Source organism: Otolemur garnettii, unplaced genomic scaffold (genome assembly GCF_000181295.1).
Source record: "Otolemur garnettii isolate 467f Iridium unplaced genomic scaffold, OtoGar3 scaffold00060, whole genome shotgun sequence".
NCBI lineage: Eukaryota > Metazoa > Chordata > Mammalia > Primates > Galagidae > Otolemur > Otolemur garnettii.
Window position 1 is genome coordinate 1,126,564 of NW_003852455.1, and position 17,605 is coordinate 1,144,168.

At 35.1% G+C, this 17,605-nt stretch overlaps 1 protein-coding gene across 6 annotated transcripts in view; it reads right to left on the reverse strand.

Annotated features, from left to right (window-relative positions):
* DLG1 (discs large MAGUK scaffold protein 1) overlaps positions 1–17,605 on the reverse strand; it is a 322,247-nt gene that overhangs the window by 66,163 nt on the left and 238,479 nt on the right. For all 6 annotated transcript variants that reach the window (XM_023514828.1, XM_023514827.1, XM_023514826.1 and 3 more), the window contains one exon: positions 4,836–4,938. In XM_023514828.1, the coding sequence (XP_023370596.1) occupies positions 4,836–4,938 (103 nt within the window). The remainder of the gene's footprint in view (positions 1–4,835; positions 4,939–17,605) is intronic.

Below are 17,605 nucleotides of genomic sequence, written 5' to 3' on the forward strand. Positions count from 1 at the left end.
TAAAAAGATCATAAGATCATTTTGGTTGATGAACAGACAAGAGAAGGGACAAAATTAAAAAAGAAATATGGAGACCTAGAGATTATTAGGTTATTAGAGCAATTCAGGTAAGGAATGATATGGGTTAGGCTAGTGGCTGTGACTGAGAGGTTGTGAAAGGAAAGGGAGTCAACGATGACTCATGGGCTTCTGGCTTAAGCATAAATGAAGGTGTGTCTTCTTTTCCCTATTTAATTATTTGAAAGAGAGTCTTTTTTTTTTTTTTTTTTGAGATAGAGCTTTACTTTGTCACCCCTGGTAGAGTGCTGTGGCATCATAGCTCATAGCAACTTCAAACTCTTGGGCTCAAGTGATTCTCTTGCCTCATCCTCCCAAGTAGCTGGGACTATAGGTGCCTGCCAGAATGCCTGCTAGTTTTAGAGATGAGGTCTTGCTCTGGCTCAGGCTGGTCTCCAAACTGTGAACTCAGGCAATCCACCCGCCTCGGCCTCCTAGAGTGTTAGGATTATAGGTGTGAGCCACCACACCCGGCTGTGAGAGTCTTGCTCTGTTGTCCAGGCTGGAGTGCAGTGAAGTGATCATAACTCATTGCAGTCCTGAACTCCTGGGCTCAAGTGATCTTCCCACCACAGCCAGCTATATTTTTTTCTTGGTAGAAATCGGAGCCTCCTTATATTGCACAGGCTGGTGGAAGCCATGGCCTCCCAAAGTACTGAGATTACAAGTGTGAGCCACTGCACCCATCTGAAGCTATCATTTTTTGAGATAGTAAAACAATTAAGCTTCAGACAAATTAAATTTGAAATATGTTCAATACAGAGAAACACAGCTTGGAAAATCAAATAGGACACAAAAATCTGGTGTTCAGGAGATGTTTGGAAAGAAGATATATATATGGGAGTAATCAACATAAGGGTCTAACAATCTAACCTTGAAACACATATGATACCTAATAAATAGCAGGTACTTGAATAATCAAACAAGAATGCAAATTCTCTTTCATACAAAGATGACTCCAACAATACTAAAGACACTAGAACTTCCACAGTTGACCCCCTTCCTATACTGACTACCTCCTTAATTAGACTTATTTTTTTTTTGAGACAGAGTCTCACTAAGTCGCTCTCTATAGAATACTGTAGTGTCACAGCTCACAGCAACCTCAAACTCTTAGGTTCAAGTAATTCTCTTGACTCAGCCTCCCAAGTAGCTACAGGCATCCACTACAATGCCCATAACACCTGCTATTTTTTTGTTGTAGTTGTCATTGTTGTTTGGCAGGCCTAGCTGGGTTTGAACCTGCCAGCCCCAGTGTTAGGTGGCTGGTGCCCTAGCTGCTGAGCTACTGGCACCAAGGTGATTTGACTTAATTTTCACAGACCAGACCTATTGTCATATGTACAGTAGGCCTAGTTCCTTATGTTGACTATTGTATTGGTATGTTGACCAGTTACAGTCCCTTAGGTGGTCAACTTAGAGAGGTTCTACTATAGTTGAAAGTATTGAATATAACTCAAGAAAAAGTGTATCAGTAGATACACTATATGGAGGGAGGAAGGGACTGAGGGAGGGTGGGAGGAAGGAAGGAAGGAAAAAAAGAGAAGAAAAGAAAGCAAAAGAAACAGTATGAGCACAGTTTTGAGAGGGAAATTCTTGGACTCATTTAATAACCATCCTAGAAAAAAAGTGGTCTATCTTTGTGAATTATCAGTGACAAGTGCATACAGGGGTTCATTAGGCTTAGTTAAGAGCCACTAACTATAACAAATGGTAAAATAAACTATTCTTTTTTTCTTTTTTTTTGAGATAGGATCTCCCTCTGTTACCCAGGCTAAAGTACAGTGTCATCATCATAACTCACTGCAATCTCAAAGTCCTGGGCTTAAGTGGAACCTCTTGCCGCAGCCTCTCATATGGGAGAGGGATTACAGGCATAAGCTACCACACCCAGCTAATTTTTTACTTTTTTTTTTGTAGAGATGGGATCTTGCTATTGTTCAGGCTGGTCTCATTCCTAGACTCAAGTGATCCTCCTGCTTTGGCCACAGAGCTAGGCTTACTGGCATGAGATATCACACCCAGCCAAACTATCCTTTGTTTGTTTTATGTTTACCAAATGTTGGAGGAGTCATTCCTTCTTTTACCAACTGATTTTTATAGCCCTATAAATAACTTGATATTTTTGCCTGGGTCCCAGAGATTCTTTCCTGATAAAAATTAACTAGAAAATATCTGAACTTTGGGCATTCTGAGTCAATTCTTCTTGTATGATGTTGTGCCCTTTCAATATAAAGATTCATTTCTATTTCAAGAAAATTTTCTTGAATGCATTGAATTATAATGTCAAACATTTAGTTTCTTCCTTTAGACTTCTTTAGGAAGATTAACTATGTATATCTGTATACAGACATAACTGCCTGTCTTTCATTGCTAATATTTTCTTAAAAATCTTTTCAGATTCTTTGTTTCATTTTGTTTACTTTTTCTATTGTATCTTCTATGTCATCTACTCTATTTCTTCAGTGTCTCTGTGTTCCAATTTCACTAACTGGGTTTGCTTTCTTTTTTCCTGGGTTCTGTCAGCTTAAAGTTAATCTATTCTGGTTGTTGAGCCATCTTTTCTGATAGTTCTTACATTGCAACTTTATGGTTTTCTTTCAAAGTCATGCATAATGAATTGCTAAAACATTTAAATTTTCATCTGATGTGTGTCAATGTTTTTACTTGTATATATGTATTTATGTGATTAATTTGTTGCTAAGCTTAACTGTCTTCTTCACCTCTTCTTATTTATATCTTTGTAGGACTGCTAGGACCAGTTACTTTTAAGTTACTTATTACTGAATGGGTTGGATTTTATTGGACCAGCTATTTGCAGGAAGTTTGGGGGTACTGGAGATATAAGTACAGGCTATTTCACAGACTTCAACACCAAAGAGTCATATGATCTGATCCTACTGAGGCAGGCTGCTTTAACTAAACATGGGTTCCCTGCTTCTCTAAACAAACCACATAACAAATGGCTTCTACTCTATTAGAGTGCTCTCTCCAATTCCCATGAGGGTTGTAATAAAAACTAAGGGATCATATTCTTATACCTTAAGAATGAGCCCCTCATTTTTATTAAATGCAATTTTGTATTCTATTTTAATTTCTACCACCACTGAGCATTCTGGATGACATTTCATATTTTAAGTGTTCTCTTCTTTCCACTTGGCTTCTGCTAAACCTCAGCTGCTTAAAATAACCTTTGTCTATATTTTGTTGTCAATATATCTGAGGTGAATGGGTAGCAGAATGTGTGTTTGTTTTATTTTTCTCATTGTTTGTGGCTTTTATTTTCTCATCGTTAGGGAGGTTAGGGAGTAGATAATGACCTACTCTTTTTTTTTTTTTTTTGAGACAGAGTCTCATTATGTCACCCTCAGTAGAGTACCGTGGCAACATAGCTCACAGCAACCTCTAACTCTTGGGCTTAAGTGATTCTCTTGCCTCAGTCTCCCCAAGTAGCTGGGACTACAGGTGTCTGCCACAATGCCTGGCTATTTTCTGTTGTAGTTGTTATTGTTGCTCAGCTGGCCTGAGCTGGGTTCGAACCTGCCAGCCTCGGTGTTTGTGGCTGGAGCTGTAAGCACTGTGCTACAGGTGCCAAGCCGATAATGACTTCTCTTAATCATACCTAAGAAGTCTATAGCATTTATAAAAATTAGAGAGGCTTTCTATAATACCAAACAACCAGTGATTATAATTTGGTTTCCACATAGTGCATCTATATGGTGAGACTGAATTGTTTCTCACAATAATTAATGAATTGGCATTCTGATTTCATATGTTAGTCTCCAGTTAATGTGGATTTATTTGAAATTTACCCCTTATGTAAAGGAATTTTCCCTTCTTCAGTTAATAGACCAAAATGGCTAAGGTTTACTAGGACTGACAGAACCTACTACTTACTATGAAATATCAATGCCCAACATGCTACTTTGATCACATGAAAAACATTAGATTTTGTTACAAAAATAAATTCCCATCCAAGAAAAGAGTAATAAATATTAACAGTTACTAAATTATAGAATATTTCATTTAGTTTCTTTAGTTACATCATTTTTTCCTTCTTCATTATGTTGTTTACAACCACCAACAAGCATGTGATATATTCTTTTGGGTGTTTAAACTTTTTGAATTCCACTGAGGTTTACTGAAGAAGTAGTTATATAGGAATACACTAGAGTCATATATGTTTAATATGGCAAGATCTTAAATTTTCCATTACAACCTGTTTCCCCTTGGAACCACTGGGAAGGTCATATCCATGCTACTTTAGTATCTAGATACATATATTACATTCTGAACTTGGCATTCTCTTTATTTTAAACAGCAATAATGGCTATTAGAAATGTATCTTAAATCTTGGTATTAGTAGATATAACCTATCTCAAAAGTTGAAAAAAAACTTGGGTGATCTAATTTTCTTTTATAATATATTATCTTTGTTTATGGTTTTTATTATTCTTTCAGATCAATGAACTTATAAAAAGGAATTTAAAAGGTATATGTTTGTTAAAGGCCAGATTTAAAAAAAATAAGCACTTATAAGTTAATTGAAATAATGGTACACCACTCAGAAGAGTTGGCAGATACCAGTTCTTACATCCCGTTAAAAAGTACTTTAGACCTAGAAAGTGAATTAGGTTCAGACTAAACAAATACTAGAATAGATTAACAAATCAGAATGCAACATGAAAAAGGAAATTAAATTTGGAAGTTAAACATTATTTAAAAAGAAGAATTTTAAAAACTGAAAGTATAACCATAGACAGCAAGAATTTTATTACCTTCAGGTCGATATTGTGCAACAATTGTGACAGCTTGGCCAGCATTTTTCAATGCAGCTGCTGCCTGTTCATGACTGGCAGCTCTTAGGTCAACACTATTTACCTGTAAATCAAACCAAACCATAATTTGAGAGAAAATAATCATTTTGATTAGAAATCACAACAGCATAACCTTTGAGGCATAGATTGACAAACAAAAAATGACATTAATTGCAATAACTTTACCACTATAATGTTTCTTGTTTTGATTTGCTAAAAACATATTATATAGTAAAACTAAATATTACTATCATTCAAATCAGTTTTATTTACTAAAAATACTTTGGTTCATGCTTAAGTGAGCAAAATCAAAACATTTCCCCCCAGAAAATTTCCAAAAGGTTGGCTATCAATCCATTAAGAAATGTACCTTGATTTGACAATCTGAAATAAAGTGTCATCATTTTGTACATTTAATTTTACTAAGAACTCAAGCAATGGGAGGAGAATTCATTTTGCTTGAGGCAGTCATTTACTTCCTGCGCTTACTTTCACCCCTCGAGCTCAACTCAGTCCAATTCTTTCCCTTCTTTTCACAAACTAAAACTTTAATTTTTTTTGATGTAATAGGAAAGTAATTATTAAAAGTATTAAAATAGCTCATATTTAAAGAACTAATTTAAGTAGAGTAGATGTTATTAATAACTAAATGAATCGGAGGTCTTTTTACGAATAAAAGGGCTCTTTCTTGGGTTAAAAAATTACTAAAGTGACTAATCCCATGCTAGATGAGGCAATTTAATACTTATTTCTGAAAGATTGCTGATACCTATTATATACTGCTGCAAGGTATGTTATCTTAAGAGAGTGTTCTTTTTCCACTACAAGACAAATTTAAGAAGACATTCATCAAAACATCACACTTAAATGTAATAAACCTTTAATCTTTACTTAAAAAAATTAAGAACAAGCAATGAATAGAATACAGTAATGCTCACGAAATTCACTGAAAATTTTTGGAAAGAACCACTATGCAATTTTTATATAAAGACTGGTTTTGTTGAGATCTAAAACCTGATAAAGATCACAATCACTTTTAAAAACTTGACTATGAGCCCAGAAATTCTTCGGATCATAAAATTTACATAAAAAAATTTTAACCATGTAAAATATGTTTTATATTATCTATAAAAGATACCACTATGCAACTACACTAAAACACACCCATTTGGGGGGGGGTGTGTTTAACCCAAGAAAGAGCCATAATCCTTCACAGCCATAATCCTAGCACTTTGGAAGGCCAAGCTGGGAGGATCACTTGAGTCCAGGAGTTTAAGACTAGCATGGGCAACATACCAAGGACCTGTCTTTATAAAAAAAAAAATAATAAAAAAATCAGCCCACATCTGTAGTACCAGCTATTTGGGAGGTTAAGGCAAGAGGATTGCTCAAGCCAAAGAGTCTAAGATTACTGTGAGCTATGATGCCACAGCATTCTACCTAGGGCAACAGAGTCAGACTCTGTCTCAAAAAAAAAAAAAAAAAAAAAAAAATCGACCAAGTATGGCAGTGTATGCTTGTTGTCCTAGCTATTTCGGAAGCTTGCTGGAGCCCAAGAGTTTGTGGATGTAGTGAGCTATTATCAGGTAACTACACTTCAGCGTAGGCAATGGAATGAGACCTTACCTCTAAAAAAACAAACAAAATCAACACCCCTCCATACTGCTCAAATGAAAACTAAGATTTAAAAACCCTAGTCTAAACAAATGTAACACAATATAGTTATTAGAGTGTATCTCTAATTGAAGATGGCTATAAAAACTCAAAACAATATAGAAATAGTTACACTTTGTGCATAAAGAACATCCCCTCATTCCTGGGAGAACAAATTAGGGAAAAATATAAAGAGATTTCAGAGATTATTATAGAAAAGATTAAAAATGTTAATAAATTAATTATTCCTGTGCATTGAATCTTTTTGTTACATAAAAAATCTAAGGAAAAACTATACAATTTATTGAAAAAGACTATTAAAGGCTTTCCAAAAATATCACTGAACTTTCAATGGAAGGTACTTTATCAAGGATTTTTAGAAGAAATCCTAGTATTGAGAAATATATTTATGTAAATATGCTTAGGGTCACTTTTTAAAAAATACCAACATTTAAAAAAATGAAGAAATGAAGAAATGAAAAATGAAGAAATAATTTACATACCAAAAAGTCACACTCGTCAAAAACCACTTAGTGGTTTTTATACATTATTCACAAGGTTGTGGAGCTATCACCACCATATTAATTCCAAAATAGTTTTATCACTCTAAAAAGAAATGCCATATCCATTAGCAGTAACTCCTGTCTCCTTTTTCAATCCCTGGCAACTACTATTCTACTTTCTGACTACAGATTTATTGATTCTTCACATTTCAAGTCAGTGGAATACTATAATATATAGCTGTTGAGTAGGAGACTAGGAGACAGACCTGAGACCAGATGTAAGTGTTGAAGTAAACAACCCTCCAGAAGCAGCGAGAGGGGCTGATAACTACAAGTAAGAATAGGTTTCAACAGGCTTGTAAGCTATCTTTTACATGAACTTTGGCTAATCACAGTATCATCTGCACTGTGGTTTTAAAATTTCTCTGCCCTTAAAATCACCATGACAGTTCTGAAACAGCCATATGAAGTATGAAAACTGGCTGGGCATGGTGGTTCACACCTGCAATCTAGCACTTTAGAAGGCCAAGGTGGGAGGACTGCTGAGGTGAAGAGTTCAAGGTAAGTTTGAGCAAGACTCAGTGTCTACAAAAAATAGAAAAATTAACCAGGGATGGTGGCATGAGCCTGTAATCCCAGCTACTCAGAAGATTGAGGCAAGAGGACTGCTTGAGCCCAAGAGTTTCAAGTTGTAGTGAGCTATGATGATACCACTACTGCACTATAGCTAGGGTGACACAGAAAAACTATCTTGAAACGAAAAGTATGAAAATGGGAGGAAATCCCATTCTAGGCATTACTACCCACATTCTAAGTAAAAACCAGCCCCTCAACTGGAATATTCCTCTCCTCAAATAGGACTTCAAAAGACCAAAAATCACTTCTTCCTGGGGCAGCTGCTCTTTTCAAGCCTGCCCACTCTTTGGAGAGTGTACTTTCCCTTTCAATAAAAAGTTGCTTACTTGGCTTACATGGTATATCTTGAAATTCTCTTTTCCCAACCATCACCAAGAACTTGGAAAAATCCCCAATTGGGGGCTGCTAGTACAATCATCTGTGTTTGGGTTCTTAGCAGGTTTTCAAGGTTCACCCTTGCAGCATGTAACAGTCCTTTATTCCTTATTATAATTCCATTTAAAATGGATATAACGTTTTGTTTATCTACTTCCTTGAATTTATATACAAATATTTTATTCTTTTTGTAAATAAAACTTTTCTTAATTTCACTTTTGGTTGTTCAATACTGATACATAGAAATACAACTAATTTTTGTACACTGAATCTCTATCCTGCAACCTTGCTGAATTAATTTATCAGCTTTGACAGTGCCCCCGCCTCCTTTATTCCTTTTCTTTTTGAGGTAGGGTTTTGCTTTGTTTCCTGGGTTCAGATACAGTGATATCATATGATAGCTCATTGCTACCTCAAACTTCTGGGCTCTAGTGATCCTCTTGCCGTGGCCTCCCAAAGTGGCTCAAGCTACATGTATAAGCCACCATGTTTTGCCTCTGATAGTTTTTTGGTTGTATTTCTTAAGATTATCTATAAATAAGACTATATCATCTGCAAATAGAAATAGTTTTCTTCCTTTTTACTCTGGAAGCCTTTTTTTCTTTTTAAGCCTAATTGCAAGAATATCGAGTACAATGTTCACTCAAACAGACATCCTTGTTGCTGATTTCAGAGGGAAAGCTTTCAGTTTTTCACTCCTTAGTATGATGTTGAGCTATTAGTTTTTCAGAGGTATCCTTTACCAGGACGAGGAAATTCTCCCCTATTTTTAGTTTATAAGGTGTTGGTTTAGGTCAATTACTTTTTCTGTGCCTATTGACATTTCATGTGTGTGTTTTATGTCTTTTATTCTATTCAGCTGGTGTCTTACTTTGGTTTTTCTATGTTGAACCAATCATGCATTCCTTGGATAATTACCACTTGGTTATGGCATATAATCCCTTTTTTATGCTGCCAGATCCAGTTATTTTGTTGAAGGTTTTTATATCTATGTTCATAAGAAAAACTGACTTATCATTTCCTTTTCTCATGTCATTATCTGGTTTGGTCTAAGGATAATATTGGCCACAAGAATGAGTTGGGAAGTGATCCTTAGGTTTCTACCTTTTGGAAAAGAGTTTGTGAATGATTGGTGTTAATTCTTCTTTAAATGTTTGGCAGACTGTACCAGTGAAGCCATCTGATCCTGGGGCTTTTCCATTGTGGGAAGTTTTAAAGTACTTACTCAATCTCCTTACTTGCTATAGGGCTATTCAGATTTTCTGGGTCATAAAATATGAAACATTCAATTCTAAATCAAGAGTTTAGTTTATTATATCTCAAACAAGAAGCTGTACAATTAATCTAAGTATGAGCCTAAACTATTGACACAGTTTTGCCATCTTTTTTTTTAGACAGGAGCCTCCAGCTGTCCCCCAGGGTAGAGTGCGTGGCATCACAGCTCACAGCAACCTCCAACTCCTGGGCTCAAGTGAGTCTCCTGCCTCAGCCTCCCAAGTAGCTGGGACCAGAGGCGCCCGCCACAACACCCGGCTGTTTTTTGGTTGCAGCCATCATTGTTGTTTGGTGGGCCCGGGCTGGATTCGAATCTGCCACCTTGGGTGTACGTGGCTGGCGCCTTAGCCACTTGAGCCACAGGCCCTGAGCCAGTTTTGCCATCTTAACAGTAGCTTGTTTATGTCATCAGTGAAGAAGCCTGGAGAGTGAGTGAAGATGAAATCAGGAAAGGCACTTTCCACAGCTTGTTGAGAAGTGGGTATTATTCCTTGCAAGAAGTGGTTCAAAGCCAAGAAGTCAGTTGGTGCAAGGTCTGATGAATACAGTGGATGACAGTGAATTTCTAAGTCCAGCTTCTGTAGTTTGAGCAGTGTGGTTTGTGTGACATGTGGTCAAACATTGCCTTCCAAAACGATTGGCCTCTTTCTATAGACCAATCTTAGCTGCTTAATCTCAAGCATCTGCATCGTTTTGTCCTAATTCGTTGCAGCAGGCACCCATTGTAATTGGCTGGCAAGGTTTCACAAAGCTGTAGTAGATAATGCCAGCACTGGGCCACCAAAGAGACACCATTAGTTTTTTTCTTTTTGATGAATATTTGGCTTTGGATTGTGTTTCGGCACTTCACCTTTATCCAACCATCGTGCTGAACACTTGTGACTGTCAAACAGAATACATTTTTCATCACACTTAACAATACAGTATAGAAATGGTCCACCTTTGTGTCATGACAGCAAAGAAAGGCAAGGTTTGAGACAATGTCTCTTCTGATGCTCATTTAAATCATGTGGAACCCATCTATCAACCTGATGATACCCACATCTATCCATTTGTGTCAAATGGTTCAATAATGTTGGAATAGTAATGTCAAACCTTGCTGCTAATTCACTTGTGGATTGAGATGGATATGCTTTTACTATAGCTTTCAGTTCATCATTATCCACTTTGGCCCATGTGGCTCATGTTCAAGATTAAAATCACCAGATTTTAAGACAAACCATCCATATACTCTAAGTTATTAGCCATATCCTTCCCAAATGTTTTGTTGAAATTTCGAGCTATCTGTGCTGCACTGGTTCTGCAATAAAACTCATACTCAAAAATAACAAATTTTTCATTATACACAGTTTCAAAGAAATTGCTCTAAAATTTTTTTGGAAAGATAACCACAAGCCCAAATGTGTCTTTATAAGATTGAGATGTACTTTCACAATAAAAATGAAATAAGTTTCTTTGCACTTAGAAATAATTTTTATCTTAAGGTCTCCTTTGATACTAGTATAGCCACTGTAGGTATCTTTTGGTTACTTCTGTGTAATATGTATTCTCCAACCTTTTACTTGTGACCTATTTGTGTCTTTAATGTGTCTTCCTTTTAGACAGCATACAGCTGAATTCTGTTTTATAATTTACTCTACCAATCTTTGCCTTTTAGCTAGAGTTCTCAATCCATTTACATTTAGTGCAATTATTGATAATATAGGATTTGTGTCATTAATTTTCCTACTTGTTTTCTTTATGTCTGTCTTCATTTCTCTCTTCCTCCATTATTGCTTTCTTTTGTGTTAAACAGACACTTTCTACTGTATCATTTTAAGTCCTTTCCATTTACTACATTCATTTTCAGCCATTTTCTCTGTGGCTGCCTTGGATTATAAGTAAGAATTTATAAGAATCTAATCTGATTAATAACAATTTCAACAGCATATACAAACTCTGCTCCTATGTAACTCAGTTCTCTTTATATGATTTGAGATGTTATTGTCATACTGACTAAATCTTTGAACAACGTATGCTCATCAATAGTGATTTTAATTTTTGTTTCATTTAGTTGTTTAAAAAATCTGACTGGAAGAGAAAAATTTACAAATAAGATAATACCCTTAAGCTATTTTATATTTACATACATAGTTACCTTTACTAATGTTCTTTATTTCTTCATGTGAATTTGAGTTACCCTTTAGTGTCCTTTCATTTTAGCTTGAAGGACTCCCTTTAGTGTTTCTTGAAAGGAAGGTTTTCTAAAGATGAACTCCCTTAGCTGTTTTCTGGGAATGTCCTGATTTTGCCTTTGTTTCCAAAGGACAGTTTGGCTGGATATAGAATGGTGAACAGATTTTATTCTTTCAGAACTCTGAATATGCCATCTCACTGCTTTATGGCCTCCATGGTTTCTGATGGGAAGTCAGCTGTTAATCTTATTAAGGCTCTCTTGCATGTGATAAGTCATTTGTTTTTTGCTGCTTTAAAGATTCTTTGTCTTTGGTTTTTGACAGACTGATTAGAATGCACCTGTGGAGTACATCTCTTCAGGTATATTCTACTTAGAGGTCACTAAGATTCTTGAATGTATATGTTTTTCATTAAGTTATGGAAGTTTGGGGTCATTTTTTATTCAAGTATTTTTTTCCTGTCCCTTTCTACTTTTTCCAATTCTTTAGGCACTCACATTATGTGTACAAGGTCAGACAATTAAGTTTGTGAACTCATCCTAGAAAAAGTGCTACATACCTTACTGCTGAATATCACTACTGTTACCTTTCAAGTAACCCCCCTGGGAAGCTATACACCAACACCAGTGCCCAGTTCACCCTTCAAAAAAATTCTGGAACTATTTTTCTGGAATGACCATCAGAGCTGTTGTCATATGAGGTCTGACAACTCAGTCTGTGAACTCATCACTTACACTTTCCTTTAAACCCTATTATTCATTGCAATTTTTACATTTCTCTGATATTGAGCTCATGTATTTATGGCCATTCAGATATCTTCTTTTGTGAAATATCTGTTCAAGTCTTTTGTATATTTTAAATTGGGTTACTCATCTTTTTATTGTTGAGATATTCATATATATTTTGGACACAAGTATTTTGTCAAATGTATGTACGGAGAATATTTTTTATCACTATGTCGCTTGACTGGTATTTTAATGGCATTTTTTTGTGGTTAGTATTTTATGTATCTTGTTCAAGTAAAGGATATTCTCCAATGTTTTCTTCTAGGAAGATTATGTTTCTGGGTTGTATATTTGGATTTATAATATATTTAGAATTAAGTTTTCTGTCAGGAGTAAGACTGGCTTAAGTTCATGTTTTTACATACAGAAAGGTGGTTGTTCCTTTTTTTATCTTATCCTTTTTTTTTTTTTTGGTGAGGTAGAGTCTTGCTCTTGTCCTAGGTAGGTGCATTGATATCACTGTAGCTCACTATATCCTCAAACTCCCAGGCTCATGTGCTCCTTGCCTTCTCTACTGAATTGACTTGACTCTTTGGTCTTATTTGAGAAATCTGTCTAATCCAATTTTAATAAGATTTTCTTGAATGTTTACTTTTGGATATTTAGTTTTATGATCCACTTTAAGTTAATTTTTGTATATAGTATGAGGTAAGGACTTAGATGATTCTTCTTTTTCTTTTTTCTATTTATTCTACAAATTACAGAAAGGAGTGTTTAAATCTCCAACTATGATTGAAGATTTGTTTGTTTCTCTTCTTAGTTCTAACAATTTTTATTCCATGTGTTTTGAAAGGTTTATTAGGTATATGCACAGTTGGGATTGTTATGTGTTCTTGATGAAATGATGCTTTTATAATTATGAAATATATGTCTAATTACATTATTTGTCTTAAGTTCAATTTCTTCTCATATTAGTACAGTAGCTTCAGTATACTATTTATATAATTTACTTTCATTTTTTTACTTATAACACATTTGTCCATATATTTAAAGTCAATTTCCCATAAATAGTATATAGTTGAGTCTTGCTTTTTTGAACCCAGTTGACAGTTTCTGCATTTTTATTAGAACACTTACTATAATGTAATTATTAATAAGGTAGGGTTTCAATCTCATATCTTGGTATTGCTTTTTATTTGCCTAGTCTGTTCTTCCTTTCCTTTGTGTGAAACATGTATTTTTTCAAGTATTCCATGTGATCTCCTATACTAATTTTGAAAAACTGTAACTCTTATAGTACTTTTAGTGCTCTAGCTAGATTATACATACATAATACGTAACTATAAATTGTTGTAACAGTCTTCTTACCCCTCAATTTATATTACTTCACAATCTGTATAGGAAACAACTGTATAGTTTCCGTCTTTCTTTTCAACATATGCTCTGGAGGTCTTCTATTTTAGTTCTATCCTATGTTAGAACACCCTCAATACATTACTATTTTTTTCTGTTTTTAACAGCCAATTGTCCTACAATATGTAAACTTTTTCTTAAAAACTAAAAAATAGATCTTTCATATTTATCCAGGTTATATACCCTTTCTGTTTTTCTGAATTCCCTTCTGCAGATCCAAGGTTCCATCTGGTATAATGTCTCTCAGTATTTCTTACAGGTCTGCAGAGATGATTTCTCTCCATGTAACTACTTTTTTGAAAACATGTTTATTTCATCTTCATTTCTAATGAATTTCAGTGAATATAGGAGTCTACACTGACCTTTTTTTCTTTCAGTACTTTGAAAATATTCAATTGCATTATGCCTTCTACTATTTCCAGTGAGAAGTCAGCAATCATTTGTCTTACTAGTTCCTCTGTATGTAATGTGTTCCTCTTATCCTTGCTTCTAAGATATGCTCTTTAGTGCAGGTTTCTAATATGCTGATGATAATGTATCTAACTTTGGTTTTCTGTATATGTATCCTGCCTGGGTTTGCTGAGCTTCATAGATGTGTGGGTTGATATTTTTTAACTGGTTTGGAAAGTTCTTTTTCAGAGATACTGGATGCTCCAGCTTGTCTTTTCCTCTCAATCTTTATCCTCCCCTAGACTGAAGTTTCAATTTGGAAATTTTCTTTGAAGTTCACTGATTCTTTTCTAATTCCAGTGTCTTATTAAGACTTTCAAATAAAATTTTTATTTCTGATATTTTCCATTTATAGCAATTCTATGTAATTCATTTTTTGCACTTCTATGTCTTTGTTAGAAATATCTAATCTCTTTATTCACATTGTCTACCTTTCCCGCTAGATCCTTAGCATTTTTATCATCAGCAGCATTTTATTACAATTATTTTAAAGGCTTTTCTGATATATCCAATGTTTGGACCTTCTCTTAATTTACTTCTATTGACTGCTTTCTGTCATTGCAACAAGTTATTTTCTTCCTTCTTTGCACATGTTCTAATTTTTATTTAATTATAAAACAGATATTTGGGGTAAAATAACAGTAGAGACTGAGGCAAATACTACTTCCAGAATAGGGAATAATCTATATGTCTGGCCTGTAGAGTCAGAAGCTAATATGGTCCATAGCTGAACTACAACTAGATTTAGCTGTAGCTTTAATTCAGTTTAGTTTAAAATATTTTAAGAATAGGATCAAGACAGAGATCTCATGTTTTATAGCTGAGCCACCAACTCTTTAAACTCTCTGCTTTATAACCCAGCTGCCAGCTTTCTGGATTGATGGTTAAGAGCTCTCTGTTCTTTCTGTTTTAGAAGATCGCTCTCCACACTGCTTTGGAGACTTTTCCTACAGTTGATTTTTCACAAGTTTTTGCTCGGGGTTTGCCTTGTATTTGGGGATGTCCTATATGACTGAGGACTGATTCTCTCTCAATTCTCCTCTGTTGGCCCCTTGCCTCTGAGCTTGGTAGGCAGGTATACACTTGCTTTGTGGCTTTTCATAATTTTTATCTGTTTCACTAGTCCACAAGAGACTAACATATTGGGTGAAGTTTTGGCTAATATTTCCCTAGCTTCTGTCTTCTATTTCTCTTCCTTCCACCACACTACCAAAGATGAAAGCTGCCACAGGTGTCTTCTCTCCTAGTTACTTTCTGGAAATTAGGTCACTTAGGTCTCATTGAATCCTCAGTTCTCTGATGGGTTTCTTTTTTCTAAACTTATCCAGATAGTTTTGGTTGTCAGGGAAAGAGTGATGGTCTCCTTAGACTTTCTATATTCTAATACTGTAATGAGGCTCTATTTCTGCTTTACAAATATGTTCTGATAATAACAGTGTGTAGTGCAATGTTTTTAAAATTGTTGTATGCTTAAATGTATAAGTGCAGTTGCTGTTTAACTGAACTGCATATTGAAAATTTTCTAGCAGGCATGGTGGCACATGCCTATAATCTTAGCCTTCTGGGAGACCAAAGGTGGGAGGATCTCTTGAGTTTGAGACCAGTCTGAGCAAGAGTGAAATCCTATTTCTACTAAAAACAGAAAAATTAGTTGGATGCTGTGGCAGGCATCTATAGCTCCAGCTACTTCGGAGGCTGAGGCAGGAGGATCAGTTCAACCCAGAAGTATGAGGTTGCTATGAGCTAGGTTAATGTCACAACACTCTAGCCTGGGCAACAGAGTAAGACTGTCTCAAAAAAAAAAATTATATATTTTTCCTTTTATCTTCTAAAATTGTAGTTCTATAATCTTTATTAAAGTATTGATGCACATATGAATACTCAAGTGCTCAAGAATTATTTTCATTCAAACACCAAGTAGATGTACCATGATCTCAGAACAATTAAAACAAAGGTAGGTTTCTACTTCTTTTGTAAATAATCAGCCATCCATCTCTCTGTTCGATTTAGTCTATCCTTGAACTAGAAAGGATAATCAAAAGGATAGGATATAGAAGGATGTTGATACTTCTAATTATGTGCTAGGGAGGGTCAGATAGTGAGAAAGACTGATCTGAAAACTGTACAAAAGATACAATTTACATTTCTGGAATGCTCTTCCTATCATGGTCCAGCCACATTTATCTTTAGTTTGAGGAGTATTTTCTGACCTTGTTTCTTTATATTGTGTAATTGAAAAGGCTTCTATTGATTTTTATTGAGGAAATGATTTAAAATAGCAACATTGAATAGTACTATTGATCCAGGATATAAGTTTTCCCTCTATATCTTAAACCCTAAAGTTTCAGAAAGCAATACCTTATATTTTTAAATTAAAAACAGAAGAGCATAGCATAACTGAGTGGTTACTGTAAATTCTGTTCATACCATTTATTAGCTATTATTTACTATTATGGGCAATTAGCCTAAATTTTACTTTCTTACAGAAAAAATGATAAGAATGATACTCCTGGAATCTACCACAGGCAATGTAAAATATTTCATTGGAACTCTACTTTCCAATCCAGATACCACTGGATTCCCACAAAAAAAAGTAAATAAAATACTACTTAGCATAAGCTCACACTGTAAAATTTATTTATTTTTCAGATAGAGTCTCACTCCGTCGCCCTAGGGTTGAGTGCTGTGTGGTCATAGTTCACAGCAACCTCAAACTCTTGGGCTCAAGCAATCTCTTATCTTAGCCTACCCAGTAGCTGGGACTACAGGCTCCTGCCATAATGTCCAACTAATTTTTTTATTTTTAGTAGAGACAGGGTCTCACTTTGGTCAGGCTGGTCTCAAACTCCTGAGCATGGGTGATCCACTGGTTTCAGCCTCCTAGAGTGCTAGGATTATAGAAATGAGCCACTGCACCTGGCCCTCAAGCGCACTGCAAAATTTAGAACATGAGAAAATAATTTATTATGAAGCACCATAAATATCATGCATTAGATACTTATGAACTCTATAAAGTAGAACTTATATATAAAATAAAGCAAGCATGTTTAACAGAAAAACCTAATAATCAAGACCCCATCGAAACTACCAAGGCAGTTAGAAAATAACTAGAAAGAATATTTTTGTAAAAATGGTATTATTCCAGAATTGATGAAAGACACGACTCCTCTGATTCAATAAGCACAATGAATCCCAAACAGCATAAATAAAATGCTAGACATAGAGAGAGTTTCATATTTTAGTGAAACTGCAGCATACCAAAGACAGAGAACTTCAGAACAACCAAAGGGGGAAAAAAAACCCCCAAACTACCCACAAACAAGGCAGAGAACAGACCTTTCTTATAAATAGCAACAAACCAACCAGACAGCATAAAACCATATCTCCAAAGCATAAGAAACAAAAGCTGTCAACCTATAATCTAGGATTGAACTAAATTTAAAAATGAAGTAAAATAAAGATATTTTTAGACAAAGTATAAGAATATTGACCATTTAGAAACCACTCTTGGGATGGGCACATGGGGT